Below are 27,915 nucleotides of genomic sequence, written 5' to 3' on the forward strand. Positions count from 1 at the left end.
TATTTTATAAGCAATTTTTTTGAAAAACATTGACAATGTGCATGAACCTGCAAAAAAAAGTTAGCTCTGTTTCTCATAATTCATTAGGCAATCTGCTGCCCACCCAGCCCTGCATTTATCTGGTCAGCTGATGATTTTAAAAAATGACATGAAGCCAAGAGCTGTCAGAGGCCTGGTAGGAAAAGACATTTTTGCTACCCAAAGCAGAAAAATCTGTTCCTGCATCAGCTTCAGGTGGCAAATAAGGTAATTTCACTCTGTGGAAGTCACTAGTTGCATCATTAACATATCATTCAGTGAAGTGGATCAGATTGGCTTTACAACAAAATCAGTATTTGGATAAGGGGGAAATCACTCCCATAACCCAAGGCCAGGTAAAGACTATCTAAGGCTGCTTCAGGCATGGACAGGAGCGTAAATGAAGCACATTAAATGTCACAAGCACATAGCAAAAACAAAAGAAGGCTGCTGGAACATGTTTCTACTGCAATTAGACAAAGCAAGGAAAGATTGTTGGAAAAGTACCACTTGCAATCTCTCCTTGTGGCTTCCCCTACCCTTGCAAAAAGCTCCAGTCAACAATTTCCTGAGTTTCAACCTTCCCACCTACTGAGTTTGCAGAGTTATCAAACTTAATTCAAGAAGCATCTTTCCTCTTGTCCCCCATCTCTGACAGAGGGATTTTGCCTCAAACAAAGCTCCCAAATTTCCAGCCCCAGGAAAGTGTGTCCCCCTCCTCCCTGGGCCCTATTAGCATCTTTCCTTTGCTTTTATACAAAGAACAGATCGATTCAGTGTATTCGTGAACCATTACCATTCTCCTAAAATGTTTTATTTCGTTAAAAGATCAGTTTGGTGTTAAACACAAAAGAAATAGGAGGTATCTTCTCTAACAGAGATTATATGTTTGCTCTTGCATTATTTCGATACTTCCAAGGTGATTCTCGAGTCCCACGCGGAGTATTTTACAATACTCTTATGGGTTAAATCAGAGAAGTGGCGCTGCCTTAAACGGAACAGCTAAGGCGCTTTTCCTATCTCTATGGCAACGACGCAGCTCGATTGCGCCCCCTAGCGTTAATTGTTCATTATTATTTTTTCTCCACTTCTCAGCTCAGCGGCTCAGAGCGACGCGGGCTCCGCATGCGTCCTCTCCGTCACAAGGGGAAGGGCAGTCGTGAGAACGCGAGAGGGCGCCGGTTGGGTCAGGCATGAGGATAGATCCCAAAGGGACGGCAGAAGGCGCTCGCGGACTATTTTTTTGCACTGGTTTTTATTCTCCTTTAAAAATATGTGTATGTACGTTGCTGCTGTTCTGTTCCCAGCATTTTAAGGTAATATTTTTTATTATCGATTAAGAATTTGCTTCTGTGGGAAACAGCCCCACTTTACCCTACTTGCTGCTAGAAAAATGCATCAAGTATAGCCACTATCAATTTTACGTTGCCAAATTTAATCGCATTTTTCCAGAGCTATCAAACATAAATGAAACCAGACATTTGTAGCCCAGAAGCAGCAAATGGTTGTACTGTGAAATTTAGATTTCTTTTTTTTTTAAAAGAAAGCCAGTTTGATTCATTTAAAAGTGTAAGATCCAATGTGCAGAAAGAAGGCTCTATCTGAGATCCAGTGATAAAAGTGATTAAAAAACCGAGGTTACAAAAAGCAAGACATCACCAAACGAAGGCTAATACTTCAACTGCAAAGTTTGCAGTTCATCTTGGGCTTCAAGACCAATTGTGGAGTATAGAGGTCAGTTCTGATGGTTGGAAAGGAAAGCACCCTTCTCTCTCAATCCACTTTCAAAGTTCCAGAGTGAGGCAGGGCTGCTTGATGGTTCTTCAGATATTTGCTGGGCTGCAAAACAACTCTTACTGTAGAGGTAGATTTTATAGCCAGCAATGAAGGGAAAAAAGACCAGCTCCCTTCAGTTCTGTTAGCACAATCTTCTCCCTGCCCTTCACAAAGCACACAGTCTGCCTACAAAAGAGGAGAATTAAATGCTACACTTCTTCCATCCACAAAGCTGGAGAACAAATTTGGGGGATGTTCTGGATTTAAAAAATGAACCAAGTTGTACAGTGTTAGCTGGCACTAAGGTTCTGCATTCTTAAAATAAGGTATTATATAATTCTCCAAGGCACCTGAGTGTAGAACAAGAAGCAATGGGTGGAAACTAATCAAGGAGAGAAGCAACTTAGAACTGAGGAGAAACTTCCTGACAGTTAGAACAATTAATCAGTGGAACAGCTTGCCTCCAGAAGTTGTGAATGCCCCAACACTGCAAGTCTTTAAGAAGATGCTGGATAGTCATTTGTCTGAAACGGTATAGGGTTTCCTGCCTAGGCAGGGGGTTGGACTAGAAGACCTCCAAGGTCCCTTCCAACTCTGCTATTGTATTATTGTACAATAATGTAAAATAAGGTATTAAATTATAGAAAGTAATAATCCGGAGCTAGACACTTCTAAAGGTGATATTTTGAAAGCCAAACCCAAAGCAAGGAATTCTCTGAAGTATGATTCAGCCTTTCAAGTTGCTGCTTTGAACCTTTCAAGTTACTATTTGAACTTGTCTAGGGTAGACAGGTGCTCACTTACCATTTTCTTCCCTATTTCAATTTGTGTTCCTAATCTGATTTTTGTGGTGCTGTTTTTGATAGATTGGACTGTTTTATCCCTTTGCATCTGTCTTTACATAAAGGGATAAAGCAGTCCAACCTACAAGCTTTAATATTGTTGAATAAGGAAGCAGGACATTGGAAACATTTATACAGATTTTAGATATGCTTATGGAGATGGATTATAAGGAATGGATTGTGGATAGTGAACAAAGTACCATGAGGAAATACACGAAGGACGTCAGTGGAGAATGCAAGTTTTGGTTGATCTTGTGAAACTGAAATACATTTCAATACATTTTAATGTGAAATAGCAGGTTGCTGGGGGACGGGAATTGGCTGTATGGCCTGTCCAAACGGAATCCAAACGGATTACACTGAATTGCCAGCAGCGGGAAAGTTTGAAATATTTTTGATGAGTCGTTTATTCAGTGGGTCATTTGACTGAATGTTTGGCTGATGTGCAAGAGCGAATGTTCAAGTGTCTGTTAGGATCATATTGGAGTGGGCAATATCCTGACTGTCAGGGGGAAAAAAACGCCTGATATCTGAGATCAATGGACCGTGGCTGATTCCCTTCCGCATATCTTTTGAGATATTGAGAAAAGTAAAAGTCTTTAAGAATTCTAATTAATAAACAAACTTTTAATAATAAAATAATAAAAGTAAATGAAACAGAAAATAACTAATGGTTACATTTTGATAATGAAAGCTCCGTCTGCCAAAGTTGGCTGCCGAACAAAGAAGAAAAAGAATTTGGAATGTGTAACCGCATGCGCAATAAATCACTTTCAGATAAGAACCTTTTTTTGTTTTATGACCTGCGCAATAAAGCTTTCTTAGTTTAACTCTTGAGTGTCAGTTTAGGCAGTTCAGGTCTAGCAAACTTTTTAACATCGTGACACCCCTTCTTTTGCCAGTCTGGGCTGACGTCATCAAATCATCAATTAAGGCACATCTTCTTTCGCAGATACTCGTGTTGATTTGCGGCGAGTGGTTTGTTAAGCATGTCTGCGATCTGATCATGTGTAGAAACATATTGCAATTTAACAAAACCTTGCTTAACTAATTGCTTTGTGTTTTGATAACGAATGTCAATGTGTCTGGACCTAGAACCTGTGAAATGTGACTCAGAAATATAAACAACAGATACATTATCTTCCATCACGGTGATTGGTCGAATCGGACGTGTCCAGATATCTGTGATCAAAGCATCAAACCACGTTAGAGAATTACAAGCATCTGAAACACAAGCATATTCAGCTTTAGTAGATGAACATGAAACAAAACTCTGTTTTCTCACTTGCCAGTAAACAGGACAACCATTTAGGAACATCATGTAACCAGAAGTGCTTTTGCGTGACTTCTTGTCGCTCGCCCAGTCGGAATCGGCAAAACAAATCAGCTTTGGTTGATCAGTGTGTGTTGGTTCTAGCAATAACTTCATGTGTTTAGTGTGTTTCAGGTATTTCAACAACTTCTTAATGCATGACCAATGAAATTGTGTTGCCTTACCTACGTGTCGTGATAAAAGATTAACACTAAGTGCGATGTCAGGTCTGGTCCAACTACTAATGTATAATAGTGAACCAATGACTGAACGATAAAGTGTTTGATCCTCGAACTCAGGACTTGGTTCATGTGTTAAGTTGTGAAAATCTGTTTGCATGGGTGTCTTTGTTGTGCTAGCATCTTTCATGTTGCAATGATGTAGAATGTGGTCAATTTTCTCCTCTTGTGAAAGACTAAACCCCTTCTGTGTCTTTTCAATTTGAACACCTAAATAAGTGCTAATGTGTCCTAAAGATTTTAGTGTGAAGTATCTCTGCAAACATTTGGCAAAAATCTCACTCATTTTCTTATTTGGACCAATATAAACAATATCATCAACATAAACAAGAATTATCTCATATGCATTGTTAGATCTTTTTGTGAACACGCATTCATCAGTTTCGGACTTAATAAAGCCCATTGAATTTAGTTTGTCAGTAAGACATAAATACCACATTAAACCTGACTGTTTCAGACCATAAAGACTTTTGTTCAGGAACCAGGTATCCCCTTCTTGCTTTCGGAATCCTGGAGGGCTTCTCACGTAGATCTCTTCATCTAGGTCTGCATGTAGATAAGCTGTGTCCACATCAAATTGGAAAACTTCTAAACCAAGAATAGTTGCAGTGGTTAAAGCAATTTTTACACTTTCAGTTCTGACTGTTGGTGAGTAAGTGTTTGTGTAGTCCTCAGGATAACGTTGAGCGAAACCCTGAGCTACCAGTCTGGCTTTGTATAAAGACTCACCATTCGGTTTCTTCTTGATTCTGTAGACCCATCGGGTGCCAATGACTTTCTTGTTTGCTGGAGGTTTTGCAGGTGTGAATACATTAAGTTTCTTTAAACTGTCCATTTCATCCTGCATTGCATCATACCATTTGTCTTGTTCTGAATCAGGAAGCTGTTTGATTTGTGTGAATGTCTCTGGAGGAAGAGTAACGTTGCAAATCAAAGGTAATGGTGACTTTGTCAGTTGCCATGAATAACGTTGTGGAGGGATTCCTTTTGTGGCCCTCTTGGAGCGTCTAGGAACATCAGTCCAGTCTTCTTCTTCTTCATCATCATCATCCTCGTCCTCACGTTCGTCGCTAGCATCAGCATCCGCGGCTTGCGAAGACGGAACATCAGGTTGTGAAGAACTGGTAGAAGGAACATCTGCCTGCGAATTGTCATCAGGCTGCGTGGCATCTGGAACACCATCTCTACGAAAATAAACTTCAGGATCATTGGAATGAATCCTGGACCAGTCAATATCTTCCTCAAAATTAGCAGATTGTGAAATGACAATCACATGTTTAGTATCAATGAATTTGTACCATTTTGAATTATCATCAATACCCATAAATCTCAGTCTCTTTGCTACTGTACCTCCCTTTCTTCTTTGACTTAAGGGAGTGTTCACCATAGCATATGAACCAAAAATATGGAGGTTCTTGAGATCAGGCTTGTAACCATACAGCATGTAGAAAGGAGTTTGATTGATTACACTGCTCCAAGTACGGTTGACAATGTAATTTGCATATTTGTTTGCTTCACCCCAGTATGCGTTACTGAGATTGGCATCTTCTAGAAGACAACGCATCATGGTTTGTAGAACCCCTTGTCTTCTTTCTACGACTCCGTTATGAGCCGGTGTATATGGAGCAGATGTCTGATGAAGAATTCCATTCTTACGCATCCAGTCCTGGAAACGCTGAGACATGAATTCTGCACCACGGTCACTCTGGATTCTGGCGATGCGAACTTGGTATTGTGTAGAAACAAACGCTGCAAAGTCTTTAAAGATCTGAAAGGTCTCAGATTTCTCTCTCATAGGATATACAAATCCATATCTAGAATGATTATCTACAATTGTTAAAAAATACTTTCTGCCACCAAGTGTTGGTGGGAAAGGACCCACTATGTCAGTGTGTACCAAATCAAAAATGCGTGTTGACCGGCGTGTAGCGTGTTTTGGAATTGGAGCCGCCTTGGATTTAGCCTTTTTGCAAACCGCACAATCCAAAAACACCTTACACCCCTTTAGATCCAAACCTTTTGTGAACTCCGGCATCTTTCTAAGAACATGGAAACTGGCATGCCCCAATCTTCTGTGCCACTTGTGAATACACCTGGAATGTAAAGGTTTACCAGTTAGTGAATTCTCAACATTAACAGTTTCATGAGGACCCTCAGGCTTGCTCTGAGCAATCTGTTTCTGTTTTCTCTGTTTGTTGGCTTTAGGAGCCTTTGGCACAGTAACGTTTTCTCTCTCTGGGACAACTCTCTCTGGGTCTACGTTGTGCCTTTTTGGAGTTTGCATACTTGCCTGTGCTTGCCCTTTAGGCTTTGGCTTTAAGTAATAAACACCACCAATCAGCATAGTTTCAGCAATAATATCACCATCTTTAACTAAGTAACTTGCTTTTTCGAGGTGGTGAACCTGGAACTTTAAATCTCTAGACAAGTGACTTTGACTAAGCAAATTACTGGTTGCTGAAGGTATGTAATAAACATCAGGGATGTGTGTATCGAGCTCTTCAATGTAAACAGTTCCTTTTCCCATAACCTTGCAAGTGTGGTTGGTGAAGGAATACAGTTCTCGATACTCGGGCTCTGATTCGCCCATCTCTGTGAAAAGTTCCCTTCTGTGGGTAACGTGCACAGCTGCTCCACTATCTAAAGTCCACAAAAGACGTCTGTCGAACTTTGGATCAGGTTGTGGAACGTTGGTTATGGCCAGTGTCACAAGTGGAGCTTGTGAATCACGCCTTGGACCACGACGGCCTTGTCTTCCGCCTCTACCTCTGCCTCTGGAATCTGTTCCTCTGGGCTGGTACGTGGCGGGAGCTGGAACTCGTTGGGGACAATCCCGGGTGTCATGTCCCACACGGTTGCAGGTGTAGCACTTTGGCATCCTTGGAGCGTAGCCTCTTCCTCGGAAGGGACGTCTGGCTGGAGCCTTTGATGCTGGAGGCCGTTGCAGATGTGGTGTAGCTAACCTGATAGCTTCGTCTTCCACTAAAAGTCTGCAAACGTGGTTAACTGTGCGTTGAGCAGTAGGATCGTAGTTAATCTTTGCAACAGCATCTTTCCATTCATAATTCAATGAGTTAATGATGATGCTAATCATTTGGATATCATCGATTACATGGCCATTTTGTCTCAATTCACTTCTCATTCTTTTCAGTTTGGTCAAATGTCCACCAATTCGTTCACCAGGTTTCAACTTCGAACCATGGAACTCGGACATGAGCAAACATGAAGATTCAATTGAAACGGGCCTGTAGCAATCTTCCAAAATAGCCCAAATTTCTTGGGCAGTTGCATCAGGTGGAAAGATACCTTGGATCTCAATTTCCATTGACATGAGTAAAGTCGTGATTGCTCTGTTTTCGAGGTCTCTCATTGCAGGTGTCCAGGGTTGACGGGGAGGATTAAAAACCATGGAATATGTGCCTTCTCTTCGAAGCAAGAGCGCAATTTCACTGACCCAGGCTTTATAATTCTCTCCTGACTCCTTTAATTTGGACTCACCAGTCAAGGGGGTGACTGTGAATACCTGCTGAGGAACAATTTGTTGCTCTGGTTGCAAATCTGGTTGTTGAACCAGGGGATGCTGGGGTTGCATCATTGGCCTTTGCGTGGCAACATCAAATTGGCTTCCTCGAATTCGCCTTTGGCTTTGCCTTTTTCCATCTAGGGAGGATTCAACGCCGCCAGGGGGTGTTGAAGACTTAACCTTTGAGGGCAAAGTTTGGGCTTCTGTAAAACTCATAGACAGATCTCTAAAAATCTGGTCCAACTGCTTCATCTTTTGCTGTAATAATTTTTCTCCGCCAGCAGATGGCAGTGCAGCCTCACTTTTTGGCTGCAGTCGTCTATACGTATGCGGAAGTTCAGTTGACTCAAAGGGACCACGTGACCTCGGTGACGTGTACATGTCTCTTTGTTCTAATTGACCAATGAACTCTGTGGGGTGTGTCTTAGGCTGTTGTTTTGAAGACAAGATGGCGTCCTCAGACATTTTGGGAATGGGGGAGCTCCTCCTACTTCGCTTTATTTCGTTAAAGCACTCTCTCACCTCCCTAGTATATTTTTCAAACAGCTTTAATCGATATAGATAGCTTTGCATTTCTTGCTCATCATCTGGGGAGATTTCATAAACTTTGCTTTCTGCGTGGGAGGATTTTTTCTCTGCCGGCAGTTGCCGTTTAGACTTTTGCCGTTCATTAATTGTATCTTGATAATGAGGGAGGTTTACTGACCTCAGTCCGTAGATCTTGCCTTCTGTAACTCCTTCCCCCACATCTGGCTCGGCACCTGAAGAATCTTGCTCCTCTGTGTCCGAGGGAATGGATTCTTTCGAGCGCTTTCCATGTCCGTGTTTTTTTCTTTTCTTTCTCTTCTTTGACATGGCTAATTAGCCTTAGTCGGTTATCTTAAGATAGCGCGAAGAGAAAATACAGCCATAAATTGTAACCATCTCAGCTGGTATCATCAAAACCATCCTCTGCTACCAAGTTGTCAGGGGAAAAAAAGCGCCTGATATCTGAGATCAATGGACCGTGGCTGATTCCCTTCCGCATATCTTTTGAGATATTGAGAAAAGTAAAAGTCTTTAAGAATTCTAATTAATAAACAAACTTTTAATAATAAAATAATAAAAGTAAATGAAACAGAAAATAACTAATGGTTACATTTTGATAATGAAAGCTCCGTCTGCCAAAGTTGGCTGCCGAACAAAGAAGAAAAAGAATTTGGAATGTGTAACCGCATGCGCAATAAATCACTTTCAGATAAGAACCTTTTTTTGTTTTATGACCTGCGCAATAAAGCTTTCTTAGTTTAACTCTTGAGTGTCAGTTTAGGCAGTTCAGGTCTAGCAAACTTTTTAACATCGTGACACTGACACAGGTTGATTGAAGTCATTAATAGTGATAAAGGTACGCGTTTTATGGCAGATAACGGAACAATTGGGAATTGATTGGCAATAAACCAAGTAGAAACAAGTTTTGTTCAGTGGAATAGTTTTGTTCAATTATTATAAGATGAGGTTGGGTTACAACACTGGGAGCTCCATATGTGGCACATAAGATGTTTTTTGTAAAAAAAACAAACCTTGTATACTTGGTTGTCCTATGTTTAAATCCTATTTCAGGAGAGGTTTTCTTGAGATGACCTCTTGAATTTGCTGTCTACAAACTGAAATCTAGTAATTGAATCCTGAGTGCAAGCTAATGTATGGGAAGAACATAGTCTAGCCTGGGACTGGTCCTGCTATATCTTGATGGCCTCTGATATAGCAGTGGGGACAAACAGCTCACTGTCCAGATGTACAATGAAGTAAGATGTTAACTTTTCCTCATCTTCAATTTCTTGATTGCAACAAAGCAGAAATTTGAAGTTCTGCTCAACGGGGAGGCATGTGTTAGTAACCTCTGCCCCCTTCACATATATCTATATGAAGTATTGATGTGGCATCGCTTCAGGATCAAGTATCTCTGCTACCCTCAGATGATACTGGCTTCATGAAAGCCCAATGGTGGTTACGGAAGTGGTGACTGGGTCCTGATTACATCTCTGGAATAGATGAAGTTGCAGCCAGTGTGGGGAGGCCTGTTTGAAGTACTGTTGACAACTGAGTTGGCCGTGTGAACGAGTGGTTCCATTACTCCAGGGTGAAAGGACAGGTGGATGCACCTTAAAGATGAACTGAGTTACCAATTGCATCTAATCCACTGAAGTAAGCTTCTTGAAGATCAGCGTTAGCTTAGCTTTGGAACATTGGGTGTGGGAATTGCTTATTGGCTGGGGGTAATAAATTTATTTATCGTGCTTTTGCTTTTGCTCAGAAAAGAATTGGCAGAGTGGTTGATATCTGGTATAGGGTTTCCTGCCTAGGCAGGAGGTTGGACTAGAAGACCTCCAAGGTCCCTTCCAACTCTGCTATTGTATTGTATTGCTTAAACCTCTGATGTTTTAAGACAATATCTTAGGGTATCCACCCTGGATTAAACACTTCTTTACAGCTCATTAAAGCACCATTCACCAGTCTAATGGCTGAAAACTACTATATACCAGAAAATTTCCTTCACCCTGCCTCACCTATAACTATCCTGCCACTGAATTCTGAGTGTCCATATTTACCGTAGACAGGGCAAGTTAAGAAAAGTAATTAATAGATTCTCCTATCTCCACACCCCCCTATCTTCCACTAGAAATCACTGCCAGCAGAAAAATATACAGCAATCATTCCTTACATGGCATGGGTTAGGATTGGGAAGCAATCCTAGATAGATTGTTCACCCAGCTGGTTTAGCTGTCTTCAAATGTTATTCCAGACTTGCATAAACTCCTAGTAACTGACTATAGACACAAGGAGAGATGGCAGGATAAAAGGCCTAACTTCTCTTCCTCCTCCTATCTCTCTAAACTGCTTTGTCCCCTAGCTACTATCATTGCAACTGCCCCTGAGTATCCATCAACTCAAGCTATTTTAAACAGCTTTAGTATAATTTTGAAAAGGAAAGAAACTCAATTTCCACAACAGTCCAGCACTGAGACAGGGTGGAGTGATTGCAACAGGAAGCATTAGAGGGAAAGCTATCTCTCTCTTGCTTCATTCAAAGGCCTCATCACTTAATCAAGTACTATTTGAGGTGATCTAGATTTCTGAGCTATAGATAGATCAACTTGACAAACTGGCAAATACTGGGCAGATCTCAGTTTTTTTTTAAAAAATGAATTCTCCTCCTGCTTAGAGATGAATAGTTCTGAGGAAATTGCACAAAAACTAGGAAGAAGCTGTGCCCATCCCAGAGTTAAGTGTACAACTGGTTTATAAACCTGGAATAGTTGTGGAAATTTTAAGCTGTGTCAGATTAAAAAATGAAGGTGAAGTCATGAGAAGATGGCAAAAAACATAAGAGGTTGCACTTCCATATTGTGCTATGGTTAGGTGTAAGTATAAGTTGAGAAAGGTCCCCTGACTCAGTTTACAGATCTCTTAGACTTAAATTTTAGTGTCTACATTTCCACAGAAAAAAAATGGGACCGGCTGTTTTCATCTTGATCATTCATTTTGTACTTATAATGATGTTTTAACTGCTGACAGGAAGCAGTTACAGAAAACAGAATCAATAGAAGCTTCAACGAAGAAAACATCCAGTTCAAAACACCAATATCATTGCCAATACTCATGTCAAAGTACAGAGTTACAAACACAGGAGAGCAGAAGTTCTGGACTGAGGAAAGTTAAATATTATTTAAATGTCATTTTTAATGAAGTTTGCAAAAGTAATGTATACAGTATTTAAAAAGTTTTAAAATGTTCAAAGCCACGAGAGCAGCACATTAATACTAGGAACTTTAAAACATTCATAATAAGTCAACCAACTAAAATCACCTCATTCAAAAAGACTAATTTGAAGAGACGTTTAAAATCTCATCTACAAAGGCAAACATTCATTTTAAGACAGGAAATTCAATTAGTAATTGGCTACCTTTGAAAAGGTACAATTGTGCTCATCAGTCCAATTGCTGCAAGTCAGATCCACATCAGACGTTTGAGCTTTGGTAAGAAATGTAGATTGAAGGAAGGATGGGCAAATACAAGACATGTTAGATGTTGGAGAAAGATTTATAGAGAAGTACAGGAGAATGCTAGTATTGTTAGCAGAGGCTGAAAGGAAAGCTAAAAGTGTGTAAATGAAAAAACTGATGTTATAGAAGTGGAGAGGTATGTATTTCAGAATCTTGTCAGTATGGTTATTTATTTAATCACCTTTATATTTTTATAGACAACTCAAGATGGCAAACCTATCTAACACTCCTCTTTTTTTTAATTAAAATTTTAATGAGTTTTACAATTGTTTTCTCCCTCCCCTCCCTCTCCCCCCAACCCTACCCTGTCTCCATCCCTCCCTCCCCCTGACCTCCCAGAGCAAATTACAGGGTAACATAATTTGACAAACATATGCTAACATAAGCTAACTAATTTTAACATTCGACCATTCTTGTGCTTTAACTCCCGCTTTCTCCTACTAACTTTGAATAATTTGTAATATTTCTTATGCCTTCATTCATAAGCTAATTGAAGCTTTTTAGTCTGGTATTTCTTTTGAATATAATCAATCCATTTTTCCCAATCCAGCTTATATTTTTCATCTGAGCGGTCCTTCAAATACGCTGATATTTTAGCCATCTCGGCTAGGTTCACTACTTTTAATGTCCATTCTTGTATGGTAGGCAACTCTTCCTTCTTCCAGTATTGCGCCACCAACAGTCTTGCTGCAGTCGTTAGATTCAAAATCAAGTTGGTTTCTATAACAGTAAGATCTGAAACTATACCTAACAAAAACAACTGGGGCAGGAATTTTATCCTCTTTTTCAAAATATTTTGAATGATCCACCATATTTTAATCCAGAATGCTTTAACTTTTTTACAGGTCCACCAGATGTGGTAGTACGTGGCATCAGCACTATCACATCTCCAACACTTGGATTGTAGGTTTGGGTACATACACGCTAGTTTTTTTGGATCAAGGTGCCATCTGTAAAACATTTTATAAAAATTTTCTCTCAAATTCTGAGCTTGTGTGAATTTTACATTTTTTACCCAGATCTTCTCCCATGTTTCCATCATTATTGGTTCCTTAAAGTTTTGTGCCCACTTTATCATGCAATCTTTGACTAACTCTGTTTCGGAGTCTATTTCTATTAATACATTGTATCTAACACTCCTCCTCTTATTTCCCCCACAATGACCTCCCTGTGAACTGGTTAGGCTGAGAGAGAGTAACTGACCCAAAGTCACTCAGCCGGCTTCCCTATCTAAGAAGGGAACTAGAACTCAAGGTCTCCATCTTTCTAGCCCGGTAACCACTAGACCAAAATGGCTGAAAATTATTTTGGCAAATTTTAGGATTAAAACTCTGTAATGTTCACAATTGCAGGAAATTGAAATGAATGTGATGTCAATTAGGCTATCCCCAAAACTCTGCTACTGGATTGATTAGCAGTGATAAATGTGATGTATTTGTTTCATTAGAACTGTTATCTTGATGAATCCATTTCTTCTTTATGTCTATGGAGATTCTGAATTATCCAGGTCATGGTTGTCCCCAAGGTGCTTTTTTTTTTCAAGAGGCAACTGGACTTTCTTGTTTCCTTTTAAGGTGTTTCAGTTCTCATCCAAGAAGCTTCTTCAGCTCTGAAGCCATTTCTTCTTTAGAAAATTTCCCCTTAAAAAATAATAAGTCTTAGGAAAGAAAGATTGCCACCGTCTTCAAAAATAATCTTCATGTGTTGAAAATGTAGCATCCTGAAAACAACAAGGAAGATAAAGGTAAACAATTATGAGAGCTGGTTATATGTGCAGCCTAGACAAGTGGAGGAGATACAGTAAGAGGTTGCTCTGTTTTGTTTAAACTGAAGCAGTTAGAGTCCTGTGTTGTTTCTTTTATTGTGTATGATGTCACTGTTATATTGTTGGTATCCTGCAGGATTATCCACCTGACAGGCCTCTGTGAGGTCATTGCCTGAGGTCATTCAAATCACATTGGTCTGTGATTTGAAGACTGATAACATTTCAACAAGATGAGCTGTCCTCTTCTAGTTCTTCTCCACTGAACTGTGTTTTCTTTTTCATCTCTTTCCAAGCAATCATCCCAAGCCAAATGGCAGGTTGAGCCATGTTTTCCATTTATTTTATCTATGCTATTCCAAAGTTATGTTTCATTATGGTTTAAATTCAAAACTAGTGTGATTTTTTGCTTCTGAACCTGTGAAATCATAAATATACAAATACAAAGTATTTCTAATGTTGCTAATTTAATAATACACATTTAATTATCGTAACACAGAAAAAAATAAAGAAGGGGGATTTTTAAAAAAAGTAGGAGAAAGACTAAAAGAAAACAGAAAATAAGAGAACAGCTGGTATTATCTTCATAGTATAAAAATCTAAAGGGCATATAAAATGTACCTCTGATCAGGAATTTTTTTTCTCTATCGTGTCAGGTATATATGTGAAATGTGTATCCTACTGAACACTAGAGTCTGTGATTTCAAGACGGCTATTGACAACTGATGCAACTGGGTCCCTTAGGACTATCAAAGTAGGCCACCGAGGGTAGAAGATTGGTGATGGAACATATTCAGATGGAATAAATACAAAAACACAGGTAAAATAAATTCTTCATGTTCTTAAATTATTCCAGATTGGCAATTCCCTGTGAACAATATAATAGAAGATACATCATACATCCTCTTATGAAAGGCCGCTACATTTTACTTTTGGATTAATATTGGCAACTTCTATTTCTTAACCACAATTAAAATACGTTCAGTGTTTTTACTTTACTATTCCTTATTAACAGCATACTCATGTCTTACTTTCTTGTAGTACAATATTCGTGTATTGCTTTCTTCAGATCTGAGATCAGTTGTATATTTAACTTATCATATAAACTAGATCTTTCAGCCCCTTTCAATACTGTTGACCACAGTATTCTTCTAGACCAGTTGAAAAGGTGGGGAAGCATGATGTCCCAGGTTTTTGCGTGTTTCTCAGTGGGCAGGTTTCAGAAGATGGTTGTTGCGGGTGGAGGGAAATCAGACCCCTGATCACTTCATGATGAAATGCATCAGGGTTTAGACCACTTTCCTATCACTGTTAACATCTACATAAAATTTCTGGGATAAGTCATTTGCCAGTTTGGGATGAAATCTCATCATGGTGGTACAGTGATTAGAATGCAGTATTGCAGACTAACTCTGCTTATTGCCATAGGTGTGATCTTCACCAGCTCAAGTTTGATTCAGCCTTCCATCCTTCCAAGATCAGCAAAATGAGGTCCCAGATTGTTGGGGGCCATATGTTGACTCTGTAAACTGCTTAGGGCAAGTTGTAAAGCACCATGAAGTACAATTATAAGTGCAATTGCTATTGATATAATATACTGGTATTATCTAGTTACTGTATACACCTTCACCCAAGACCCATTGGGAGATGTGGTAGAAGTTATGACCTGAAATGAAGAAAAACAGTCTAAGTCTCAATCCAAAGAGGCACAGAGACTGTTTATTCAGAAGTTGAATAATGCCAAGGTTATACCATCTTTGATTCTTGATGGGGTGATGATGCTCCCCCCAGAAAGTGCAGACTTGCAATGAGCAGGACCTCCTGGACTAACTGCTCCTCTTCAAAGAGCAGGTGGATAAAAATTTTTGAAGGGCATTTGCACAGCTTTGACTGTTCCACAGGAATCTGAAGATTGTCACTCATGCCTTCTCATCTTTTGATCAGATAATTGTCAGGGGAAATTTCACCCTGAGCTAACAAGGTGTGAATCGACGGCTTTCCAAACAGCATATCTTCAGAAAAAGCAAAAGTAGACCCGATAACATGTTCTAATTAAAAACAAACTTTAATATAAAAAATAAGAAATAAATAAATCTAATTGTTACATTTTGGCAAGAGCAATTGTCATCCACCTTCTTGGCAGACGAACAGAAGATCAAAAGTAAAGAAGTCTCTGGAATGTGTGATGTATTAAGAAACGTATTAAGAAGCATGCGCAGTAAATCATTGCTGATAAGGCCTATGACCTGCGCAGTAATTATTCAGTTCAGCTAGCAAACAATTAACGCAGTGACAATAATTATAATCCATAATACCTGTATTTACTCTTAAAGACCACTTCTGGAGTGGTTATCTGGTCCAGAATGTAATAACACATGTGTTCATTAGTCAAACATGATAGAGCCACATTACTTCTCTGTTATATGTTTCCAAGTAGATTTCCAAGTGCAATTCAAGGTATAAATCCCTATATACTTGAGGACCTGGGTATCTTACAGGTGACTTTTCCCCAAGAGTTTTTTTTGCCTTCCTACCTGAACAACTAGGGAGAGCCTACTAATGGCCTCCATTTACCAGAGAGTATAGTGAGAGAGGCCCCAATGGAAGGCATTCCCTGTAGCAATTCATTCCACTGCACTAGCTTGCCCCCAAAATAGAGATGTCCACCATCATCATGGTCTTCTAGAAGCAGGTGCAAATGTGACTCTTTTTAAGGGCCTTTGTGTTTAATTGTAATAGTGACAGCCCTTTTTACAAATTTATAATTTTTAGTTGTGTTCTTTTTATTATTTTAATCATTTTATTTTTATTTTGTACCTTCTTGTCAGTCTATAAATTCTGTAAACTTCCTAAAATCTGGTCAGTTTCTGGTGGTTAGATACATTTCATAAATAAATACAGGTAGTTCTCTGTTTACAATTGGTTGTTTAGCAACCATTTGAAATTACAAAGGAAGCCCCCCCCCTCCCCCAGGTTACTTATGACCAGAATTCAAAATTCCAATGGCCACCCCCATCCCCAGTAATCATAACACATTTTGGTCATTTAGCAACCAGCCCAAATGTACAGCCATTTGCAGAGTCTCCCCCCCCCCTCGCCGTGCATGCGCAGCAGAGACCCGAAAACCAGCTGGCTGGTGGGAGGCGCATGCGCATGCATGGTGAAGCTTTGCCGGGGCAATGGCTCACATGCCACCTGTGGCATGCATGCCATAGGTTTGCCATCACGGCCCTAGACAATCTGTTAACAACTTATTTATATATTATCATTACTAAGGATTAAGTAGTGAGCTACTCAAATATTGGGATAATACTAAATTTCTCTGGGTGACAAAAATCAAAGGTAATTGTGAAGGTCACCAGAAGGATCTTTTAAACTGGGTAAATTGCAGCTAATGACAAACATTGTACAATTGAATTAAGAAGCACACCACCACCACCATTTTTTCCATATACATTGATTGAGCTTGAGCTGTCTGTAACTGAGAAGAAGATCTTGTAGTTATGGTTTCTACCTCCCTGAAGACAGCTTATCGATCAATGGCAGCTGAAAAAAAGGCAAATTCCATACTAGGGATTGAAAATAGAACATCAGAAATTGTAATCTCCTTTATGCAACTCTGCAGTAGATCTTCAAATGTACTGTATAGTACATTACAGTACACCAGATATACAATTCTGGTAGCCCCATGTGAAAAAAGTACAGAAGAAGGCCACCAATATCGCGGGGTTGGGGGTTGGGTTGAAAGGGCATTGAACACTCTCTCATAAAGAAAGCTAGAACATTTGGGACTGTTTGCTTGAAGAAAAGTCACGTGAGGATGGAAGGCATGACTGAGGGGTATAATATTACGTATGGCAGGGAGGAAGCTTTTCTCCCTGTCTCAGAACACTCCGCCCAATGAAACTGTCTGGAAGAAGTTTTAGAATAGGTAACAGTAAGCATTTCTTTACAAAGAATATATTAACCTGTGAAATTCATTACCACAAAATGTGATGATTGCAATTAATTTGAATTGCTTAAAAGGGAATAGGATAAATTCACAGAAGAAAATAGCAATAGCTCTTAGATTTACATACCATCCCCAGCACTCTCTGAGAAGTTTCAATGTCAACCCCCAACAATCTGGGTCCTCCGAGATTTTACCAACCTCGGAAGAATGGAAATCTAGGTGAACTTTGAGCCCTGTCAGGATCAAACTCCAGGCTGTGGGTAGAGTTTGCCTGCAATACTGAATTGTAACCACTGTGTCATCAAGGGTCTTTGACATGTCTTGTCAAGAATAATTAGTCTTGTTGGCAATCTCATCCCTGCAAATACCAGATTCAAAGGAACCAAGACAAGAGAGAGGGAATATTTCCTATATGGAAGGTCCTCAAAGCATCCAGTTGGCCACGCTGGAGAAAAAAGATGGACTTGGCCTGATCAAAGAGGGCTATTCATATTTTTTTAGCCATTCAAATAAAATTTATCTCAAGTGTCCAAGCTTCAGGGTTTGGCAATATATTGTACTAGCTCCAAGTATGGAAATACATCATACATATTTTGAGTACGGTCTAGTCATCATAAAATATATATTGCCCCTGGTTTCATAAAATTAAGCAAATTATTTTCTTCCATTAAATATTGTTTTAATTTGAATTTCAGTGTGACATATCCTTTTATGGCAATGCAGTCCATTTTTTGTGGAGGAAAGGAGGAGAAGCTAGTCAAGACCAGCCGCGATATGTATGACTGTGTCTACATTTTTGTTTCTTCTACTAACTCTGCATTCCGAATGCTCAACCAATTGCTTGGAAGTAAATTAGCCATAATTACAGTACGGGAAAACCTTAGCATCAAGGAAAACCTTCAGCTTCTACAGAGTGCTCTGAAAGAGATGCAGATGCTAGTAGACTTGAAAGACAAAGATTTCCAGGAAAAAATTGAAGTTAATTTGTATTCTCAACTTATTCTGCTAACCCTTTCCACTGATGAAAAAATCAGGCTTATAAAAGATATATATCATCAATATAACGGCGCTTTTGAAAATATCTGTGGTCCCATTTGTGCTGTTATAATTAAGCATGGTAATTTCCCTGAAATGCTTGAGATTGCTCTTCGGAATTTAATGAATACGCCTGTCCTTTCTCTTCAAGTGAGTGAGCTTCTCATGACCAAAGAAGAAATTGCTAAAGCACTTCCAGACTCCAATCCCTGCTCATCTGCAACTTCACCACCAGTCAAACAGAAAGCCCACAGTTTTTCTGTTCCCAGTTCTTTTTCACTTACTAGATTCATGCGGATAATTCATTGTAGACACACATCTAAGGATTCAGTTCAGATGGCTGCAGAAGTCATGGCAGAAGCTGTTCAGACTTTGAAACCATCTTGTGAACATTTCCAAAGATTTATTAAGCTGGCTGAAGAGTATGTCACATTGATCATTGACAAAAGGCAATAAACCAGGAGACAATTGCTCAGCTTTTATAAATTTACTTCTGTTTACCCCGCAAGAAATAAAATTAAATTAAAAAAGGAGAAAACTTCTGATTGCAGTATCTGTATTCCCATCTACAGTTCAAACACGTTAATATTTTTAATATAATATCAGTGCCAACAAAGGCATAGGTCAGGGGTGTCCAAACTTGGGAACTTTAAGACTTGTGGACTTCAACTCCCAGAATTCCCCAGCCAGCATGGCTGGCTGGGGAATTCTGGGAGTTGAAGTCCACAAGTCTTAAAAGTTTCCAAGTTTGGACACCCCTGGCATAGGTATATGGTTTGGCTCCTATTCAAAATTCCCCTTAATAACTTTGAAGAGTTTTTTTTTTATCAATTCCCTTGAAATGGCCTTATCCTCCTTTACTAATTCTTCCCTGTGCTGCTACCTCTCTTCTACTGCTTAACTTTTTTTTACTGTATATTTGTGGTCTTCCTTTCTTCATCACATTTCCATTTTTCTCCTTTTAATAATTATCCTCATTTTTCAGTTCCAGTTAATTCAACTTTACTCAGTTATAAATAATAATTTGACACAGGAAGACCCCTTAGCCTCTTCTTCCTTCTCACCCCATATTTTTTTCCCAAAGTAAACATACTCAGCATCTTGATTCCATAGTATTTTTTTAGCCCGGGAATTCCCATCGTTCTCATATATTTGAATTGTCTGACAAATAATTCCTTCTCCAGTTCTAGACAGAATAGAGGTAAATATCTCAGCATCAAGACACAACATGAATCTGATTTTGTTCTTCTAAGCAAATTCAAGTAAATGGTTCAAGAAGATAGACTGAATCCTTTTTGTTCATCTCTCCTTGGTAAAGCCCTATTTTGGTATGTACCATATGAGCAAAATCAGGATGGGCCTCTAGCTGACTCACAAAAATGGAACATGGGCATTCAGTTCATTAAGCTCATTAATCTATTGTCCTTATATTAGTGTATTTTAAAGCAGATGTTTGTTGCAATCCTATGTAGTGTTTCCCAGTGGATATTCTGCTGGACATAATTCTTAATAAACATCTGTGTACTGGGCCCAGAGATACCACATGATTAAGAACATTCCAGATGTTTTCCCCATATACTCAGATGAGTGCAATAGCCATGATCACGTATCTTCTAAATTAGAAATGTAAGAAGAATATTTTAAATTAAATCCATATTTCCACATTCTTCCTCAGTCATTAAATGAAATAATCATGTCAGCAAAATAGCAATAACAAAGAGAACAAAAAACTAAAACAAGCCTTTACATTTGCATCACTATATTCTAGTTCCTTGTCAGGAACATGTTTAATCTCATTACAATTAAGGACTATATCATCAGCATAGTTGAGGAATATGTTTCTTTGAAATGTGTGCATTGTACATGAGAATTTTGTATTATTTATTTTTTTATTTCAAATGCTTCTGTGATCAGGACAAAAACATAAGTGTGCATAGATGAATTGATATAAAAATGTAAGAACTGATATAAGAAAAACCTTGTTAACAATACCCTCCTATCACATCGCAGTTTGAAATATGAGAACATTCAGCATAACATCTCTTTCTAGAATTACAAATTTTACCATTAGATTGCCCCTCAACTTCCAATTACCTTAATAATTTTTTGCCTTCCCTTTCCAAGAAATGTCACTTATGTTTCAAGAAATACTGGAATTTATAGAATTACTAGCAGACCTTGCTAGTACTTAGTTGGTCCTCAGAAAGGAGAAAGTACTTATTTCTTGCCTTTAAAGTGAATATGTTGCTGTTAAACTCTTGTTAGTGAAATAGAAACAAGGTGCTATTTTTGTTTTTCTTAAGCTGCCCTGCACCAGTCACTCTTTGCCCTTGCAGATGTCCCAGTAGGATGAGAAATGACTATGTTCATATGCTCCCAAAGTAATGGCGATATGCTGTAGGAAATCCCACTATTTCAGAGTAGTAGTTACAGGGTGCATAATGCTCACACTGTTCTTGCTTCATCTCCATCGGGGACTTGAACATTTCATAGTACCTGAAGAAAAGGGAGAAGATCAGAGGAAGAAGCAGCAATAGTGTGAAACTATGCTGGAGGCTTGAGTTCATAGCCTTGCACTGTATCCCTTCCTTAAATCTTAATGTGAGGAGGAATTCTGGGAGTTGAAGTCCACAAGTCTTAAAGCTGTCAAGTTTGAACACCCCTGGGGTTTTTTTTTCTAAAGAGTTAGGAGTGCAAGGGTCTTGTAACTTGACAGCTTTAAGACTTGCATGCTTCAAATGCCAGAGTTTCTGAGCCAACATTTTGGTTGCTAAGCAAGAGCGTTGTTAAGTGAGTTTCACCACATTTTACAAGTTGGCCACGCCCACCCAGTCACATGGCTGGCAAGCCACTCCCACTCGGTCACATGGCCGGCAAGCCACTCCTACCCGGTCACATGCCCGGCAAGCCACTCCCACAAAGCAGGCCACACCTACAGAAGAGGTTCTAAAAAATTTTGAAACCCACCATTGTGGGTAGGTGATCTGCTGCCACTATGGGTTTTACTAATAAACACATTACTGTGTTATACCCATATTCGCCAATAATTTACAAAGAAATTATGTTTTGCAATATATGCAATTTTATTTCAGTAACTCTTTCTTAAAAACAATAACACCTTTAAAACAGAGTGTTATTCCATGGAGAAACAAAGGGGAGTTTAACTTTATTCCTGCCAAAAATTATAAACAACAACCTCCTCTCTGGTAGATTTTAGCCACACATTTACAAACATGTAACTACAAGTTGTATAGATGGCGAATCAGTTTGAGAGTAAGTTATAGGTTTGGATTTTTTTTTTAAGTTGATGGATGGGAGTCTTAATTGGTGTTTCTTATACCTGGAGTTGGGTTTAAATAAGTTTAATTTATGTTTTAATAAATTTAAAAATAGCACTTTAAAATTAGATACCAAATTTATGGTCAAGGAAGAGAAATTTAAGATAAATTATTCAAGAACTCCACCAGGGAGTTGACATAGTGCCACTGCTGAAAAAGCCTAATGGGGCAAAAATGTACTGGATGTCTTCTTTTGGGGAAATGTAAGAAGTTGAGGGTTTTGGAATTACTGGAGAGAGATTTGCACAGTGTAAAATCAAATATTCACACACAGCCTTCAATGCTTCAGAATTAAATAAGTACAAGAACACAGAGAGCTCTCTTATCTAGGAGAATTGCTTCAAAATTATTTGCTTCTTTGAAATAATTTCTAAAGCAAATTTTCTTTCAGCAAATTGAAATTTGGCAGAAAAAATACTTTCCTGGTAAGAAATAACACCAATTTGCAGTTTATTTTTTTCTTAACTCTCTAAGGCTGATTCAGTGTTATGATGCCACTGAAAAAAATGATTGAATACTATAGGGTGGAGAAAGAAATCTACTTAAATTAAAACAAAATGGTGACATGCAGGGATTAGGAACAGAGTGGCCAGAGAATTAGTGGTTACCCCAAAAAGTAGAACCTTGAGACACCAAAAATAAGGGAGCCCAGGTAAGCCTAAGTGATGGATATTGGAGGAAGAACATGAGTTTCTGTAACTTGGGCAAGTGAAGAGCAAAAAATGCAGATCAAAGCTGCAAAAAGAAACTGTATTCATCCCCAGAACCATGGCAGAAGCAAGATGTTACAATGCTACAGGAGATACAGGATCATAACACTCTAGATCTGAGTGGCTAGAATAGCTATTGGAAGGAACACGAGGTTTGTTGGCTGATGAGAAGAACCTTAGTCTTGAATAAAATAAGTAAGTTTTTTATTGGCATCTTTGTGATCCATTTCAGTAGTACCAGAAGCCAGAATATATATAACTTTCTCCAGCCATTACAGAAGCAAAACCATAGAATATGATAATCATAACATTTAAACATATTCTTGGCCTTTATTTATTTCATAGCTTCAGCACCTTCATGAGATAGTAATAGCTGTGTGCCATCTGCTAAAATGTATGCAATGAGTCAATATGCATTTATCCCGATACACGCCAAATAAACACTTCTGAAACACTACATCAGTTACACTGGATATCACCTTAAAAGCACTTTCTCCTCCCCGCAATGATATTTAAATTAGCCTTGTTAAAGCAAAGAAGAATTCATTTATTTCCAGTAGCTATGGAATCACACATGCTGGCATTTCAATGCTTTTCATAATCTTTGCATTCATCTTTTCTCAGTTACATTGAGAATTAATAATTACACATATCTCATTACCTTTCAGAATATGGGTAAGCCCTCTTCTGTCTTCTAATAAAGGTATTTGCTGTTTCCTGACCAATTTTAATCCCTGTTGTAAATAAAATACATTTTAAAAATGAGAAAACAGTCTTAAATGCCAAGCACAAAATAATCTCTGAAGTTAAAATTACTCTCATGCTCTAGTTTGGGGTAACAAACCTGTAGCCCTAGAAATTCTAGTTGCTTTTTGTGCGAGGACACACAGCTAGTGGCAAAAACTGTCTGCCCAATTGTACCTTTTTGGACCCGCCCTTACCCACTTTTTAGGAACAAGCTACATAAATAACACATTGGCATTTGCAGGCAATAGCAAATAAATGTCAGCAGTAGCCAGGATATCTGGAGCAGTGCAGCTAGCAGCATGGCAACTAGAAGAGTGAGTTGTGGCCACAACAGCAAGGTGATGGCATCTGGACAAGATTGTGGTTGACAAGACATTCAAGGAAGCCAAGACACTACCATCCAAACCTCTCAGGTGAGTCAGAGCACTGGCATTTAGGAGGTCTGTATTAGGGCAGAGGGCCAGCTGTGCTCCAATGAAGCTGGGACATCCACAATCATGTGGAATATGCTGACAAGTAATCGCAGCACAGGGCACTGCAAACAAAGGCCTAGGTGATGGGCATCCACAATAGCACTATAAGTCTAACCCACCTCACAAGTTTGTTGTTGTGGAGAAAACAGGACGAGGAAAGGGCATACTTGCCGCCTTTTATAAAAGATGTTATTACATCTTTTTGTAAATTACAGCAGGATAGGTAGGTAGGCAGACAGACAGACAGACCAGCAAGCAAGCCCAGAATTCTGCCAAGACATTATTAGAGGCCCAGAGCAGCAGCTGAATTTGGCACAAGCAAAGCACAGAAAAAAAGAATTGCTAATCCCCCAAGGCTTCTACCCAGGAGCAAAGTCTAGCATCATTATCCCTTAGAAGCCCAGCGCAGCAAAGAGAAATCTGCCCGAATCTCTCCCAATAATAGAAGATATCAAGAACCAGGTAGGTGACTTTGGACAGAGTTGTGTGGTGTGGGAAACAGTTGTATGTGGTCATGTAAAGAACTATAAAGGATATTAGACTACAGGAATAGGACAGTGAAAGAGAGTAGCCTTGTATCAAGCTGCTAGGGCATGCAAAAATGAATAGAAGAACGCAGAAGCTTAGCATAAATAAAAATATAAAAATAAAACACAAGAGAAAAATTATTGGCACAAGTGATAGGATATTAAAGATTAAATGCTAAGTAGAGTAGAAAATAAGGAACAAACAAGGTAACACAAAGTGTAAAATTTTGCACTTTGTAAATGTTTGATAATTAAAAAATCTTGTTTACAGGAATTGTCTCACTTTCTATTTAGTTTAGAACCTCCTCTAAACTGAATGTATAAAACCCTGAGTTCCCTTTTTCTGGCTTGCGGCTGAAAACTAAAGATAGACTCCTGTCTTTTTGAAGGAGGAAGCAGGTGAAATCTATGGTTTAAATGGTAAAATAGAAGTAGCAATTAAAAAATAAAACTCCTGAAACATCTCTTATCCAACTCTGCTTACATGAATGTTGTGGCCCTTAGCTCCAAAGTACAAAGTATATTCCTTTGCAAGCAAACATTAGGGTTGCCGGAGGCTTCCCCAGATGGGGTGTTTGGTCAGAGGACATTGACTGAAAGAAAGCCCTGCAGTTCTGTTCAAAGCCCCAACTTCTCACAGTCCAACTATCTATCCAGGGATATGATTATGATGGAATCCCATTTCTACATTCAAGAAACAGGAATTCTCCGAAAACCTGTGAAGAATTTATTAGTATGAAAAATAGGTTCAAGACTGATTGTTTGGTGATATGGAGCTTCTATAAAGTCCAGATATAAAGGATTGGCAAGTGGTAGTGATTGAGGGCTTCAATATGCCCCATTTATTGGGCAACATATCTTCTCTGAAAGGAAATGCAAGTACAGTGATTCTTCTGTCTAGCAGTCATCATTGTGAAAACATTCTCTGAACCAGAGAATTCAAAAATTACATCAATAGGCCATGTCATATTAGTGTTCAGTGTTGTACACTAGAGATAGTCCTCAACTTACCACTATTCACTTAGGGACCATTCAAAGTTACAGCGGCAGTGAAAAATGTGACTTACAATCAGTCCCCCCCCCCCCACAACTTAGAATCACCACAGCATGTCCAGCACATGATCAAAATCGGGTTGCTTGGCACTCGGCGTGTATTTACAATGGTGCCGTGTCCTGAGATCCTCTGATCACGATTTAGGACCTCCTGACAAGCAAAATCCATGGAGACATCCATATTAGCTTGAAGACCATATGATTCAATTAACAATTGCAGTGATTCTCCTAACCACCATTGCAAAAAAAAAGATTCTAAAATTGGGAGCAACTCACGTAACAACAGCCCTGCTTAACAGTGGAAAATCGGGACTCAATTGTGGTTATAAGTTGAGGACTACCTGTATCTTGTGTCATACATGAAATATCAGGAATCACTGAGTATCACAGATAAAGGTCTAATATTTTGCATAGTCAATGAATTGCTGAGACCTTTCAATACCAAAAAAAAATATGCCAGTGGTATTTTGGAGGAGAAAAATCATTTAAATTCTGTTGAATGGCCAAAGAAAATGTATGCCATATGCTTCTCTTTTCCCCTCCTTTTAAAGATGGAGATCTTTAAATGGTGTGAGATCTTGTATGATAGCCTTAGATCTGCCTTCATCAAACAGCATTTGAGGAAGCAACTCTAATCCACAAAGTTTATGCTACAATAAATCAGGTAGGTGCCAGGAGAGTTATTTTGCTTTAACAGTCTGACTTGGCCACCACGTTCTGAGAACTTTTCTTAGTTTTTGCCAGACTATCTGGCAAAAATATTCCTATGTGTCTAGCCAACAGGACATTTATTCATCAGGGGACTAATAGGCAAACGGAGTATGTGCCAGGTCCCTTTTAACACCTAAAAGCGATGTGTGTTAAGTTAGCTACTAGGGACCACAAGCTTCCCTGTAAAGTTTCTCCATGTTATTTGGCTCTCTGAAAATTCAAAAATTACAAACAGTAGTAATATTTGTCACCATAATTGGTCAACACATGGAAAATGAAGGAACCCTTAACTTTCCCCCATCTAGTTTAAGGGATTGCTAACGTATTGGAAGAAGGGAAACCTTCTTCCCCCAACTGATTCCCATCATTCTCAGACAGTTTGCATTGTCATCCCTTTCTCAGTAAGTTTCCAGTGTCTTTTCTAAAGAAGTGGATAAAAACAGTCAGCAAATGAACAAAAAATAAACAAATACCCATAGAGGTGGTATCTGTCTGTCTGTCTGTCTGTCTATCTATCTATCTATCTATCTATCTATCTATCTATCTATCTATCTATCTATCTATCTATCATCTATCTATCTAACTATCTATCTATCATCTATCTATCTATCTATCTATCTATCTATCTATCTATCTATCTATCTATCTATCTATCTCTATCTTTTACCCATACACACACCAGATCTATTAGGATTTGTAATGGGGAATTACTTACCTTCATCCAAAGCGTTGGATGAAGCTTTAAAAAAAGACAAGATAGTATGAGATATCTAGTATAACTCAGAGACATTGTATCCCCACTCATTTAGGCCCGACACATAAAACACACAAGTACTTGTTTTTACAGTAAAAAGTATTTATTGGCAAAATCGTTGTCTAAACAATTTTTAAACAATTTTTAAAATATACTCAGAAAAAGTTTTAGCAGTTTACACTTTTCAGGGCTTTCTAATTAAGCCTATTTGTGCAAGTTATATGAGATGCTTGCTTTCTTCTGTATTCTACATTTTAAAACTGAAGAATTAGGAAAAGGGACATGAAGAAGAATTTTTTTTCTTTTATACATCGCCACAAAAATTCTATTCAATCTATCAAACTAATTTTTTTAGAAAAATCTCTATTTTAAAACGTCAGGAAAAAAGGGGATTTGGATATAAATTCATTGTGAATGTTATCTTGACACTAAATAATCTGAATACATCAGGTTCTTTTTCCTCATATATAAGAGAAAAAGACGGCTCAAATGTTGATAGGCTGTATGTTCATTCACCATTTGTACTGAGGTGTCTATATCGCTTTACTTAAGTGAGAAAGTCAAGGCTTCTTTCAGATTTATTATAGCAGATCATCTCATATTAAGGATCCAACTGCTAATACCGAGATACGCATGAAGAAATACTGTAGGTCTGAGGCATGTCACAGAATTAGAGAAGATCACAGCCTAAATGTCATATTCCCTTACCTCCTTCACAACAGCAGGGGACTGTCAGCAGCAAGGCAAACAGCAGAAGCATCAGGAGATTCATCATATATTCTCCTTTTCCTAATAATTTTTCTCGGTTGCTTGAGCTTCTCCTGAAAGGTCCAGTAACTTCTTACAAGCTTTTGCCTTTCGGCTACTGCTTATATTCTGTGACTACATATATTAGGCCCACAGCCAAGACATCTCTGGCCCTCTCTTTCTTGAGTCCTGGTTCTAATTCAAAATTTTTCATTTGGACTAAAAAGCCCACATCTGGTTCTGGCAGTCATTTGCACATTTGCCTGAAGCCAAAAGCTCTTGACATTTTCAAAGAATTTCAAGGACTCCCACAAAAAGTATTTCGAACAAAAAACAAAGGACAAACGTGTTGC

The 27,915-nt window shown here is 38.7% G+C and overlaps 2 protein-coding genes across 4 annotated transcripts; one reads left to right on the forward strand and one right to left on the reverse strand.

Moving 5' to 3' along the window:
• Positions 1-107: 107 nt before the first annotated feature.
• LOC309394778 (uncharacterized protein C12orf60) lies at positions 108-20,521 on the forward strand. Of its 2 annotated transcripts, XM_081958366.1 has the most exons (6): positions 108-246; positions 1,114-1,334; positions 13,328-13,553; positions 14,172-14,335; positions 18,163-19,125; positions 19,270-20,521. In XM_081958366.1, exon 5 carries the CDS (start codon positions 18,179-18,181, stop codon positions 18,956-18,958), a length of 780 nt encoding a protein of 259 aa, XP_081814492.1. In that variant the 5' UTR covers positions 108-246; positions 1,114-1,334; positions 13,328-13,553; positions 14,172-14,335; positions 18,163-18,178; the 3' UTR covers positions 18,959-19,125; positions 19,270-20,521. The 2 variants fall into 2 exon arrangements, with proteins under 2 accessions (XP_081814492.1, XP_081814493.1); XM_081958367.1 differs by lacking the exons at positions 108-246; positions 1,114-1,334 and having other exon boundaries at positions 12,091-13,553.
• LOC309394779 (matrix Gla protein-like) lies at positions 20,293-27,862 on the reverse strand. 2 transcript variants are annotated; one of them, XM_081958368.1, is made up of 4 exons: positions 27,524-27,818; positions 26,777-26,800; positions 23,212-23,284; positions 20,310-20,998 (listed from the first exon to the last, which is right to left on the reverse strand). In XM_081958368.1, exons 1-4 carry the CDS (start codon positions 27,588-27,590, stop codon positions 20,869-20,871), a joined length of 294 nt encoding a protein of 97 aa, XP_081814494.1. In that variant the 5' UTR covers positions 27,591-27,818; the 3' UTR covers positions 20,310-20,868. The 2 variants fall into 2 exon arrangements, with proteins under 2 accessions (XP_081814495.1, XP_081814494.1); XM_081958369.1 differs by lacking the exon at positions 26,777-26,800 and having other exon boundaries at positions 20,293-20,998; positions 27,524-27,862.
• Between the last annotated feature and the right edge of the window lie 53 nt (positions 27,863-27,915).

Source organism: Natrix helvetica (genome assembly GCF_964273705.1).
Source record: "Natrix helvetica genome assembly, chromosome: 6".
In the NCBI taxonomy this organism is placed as follows: Eukaryota; Metazoa; Chordata; class Lepidosauria; order Squamata; family Natricidae; genus Natrix; species Natrix helvetica.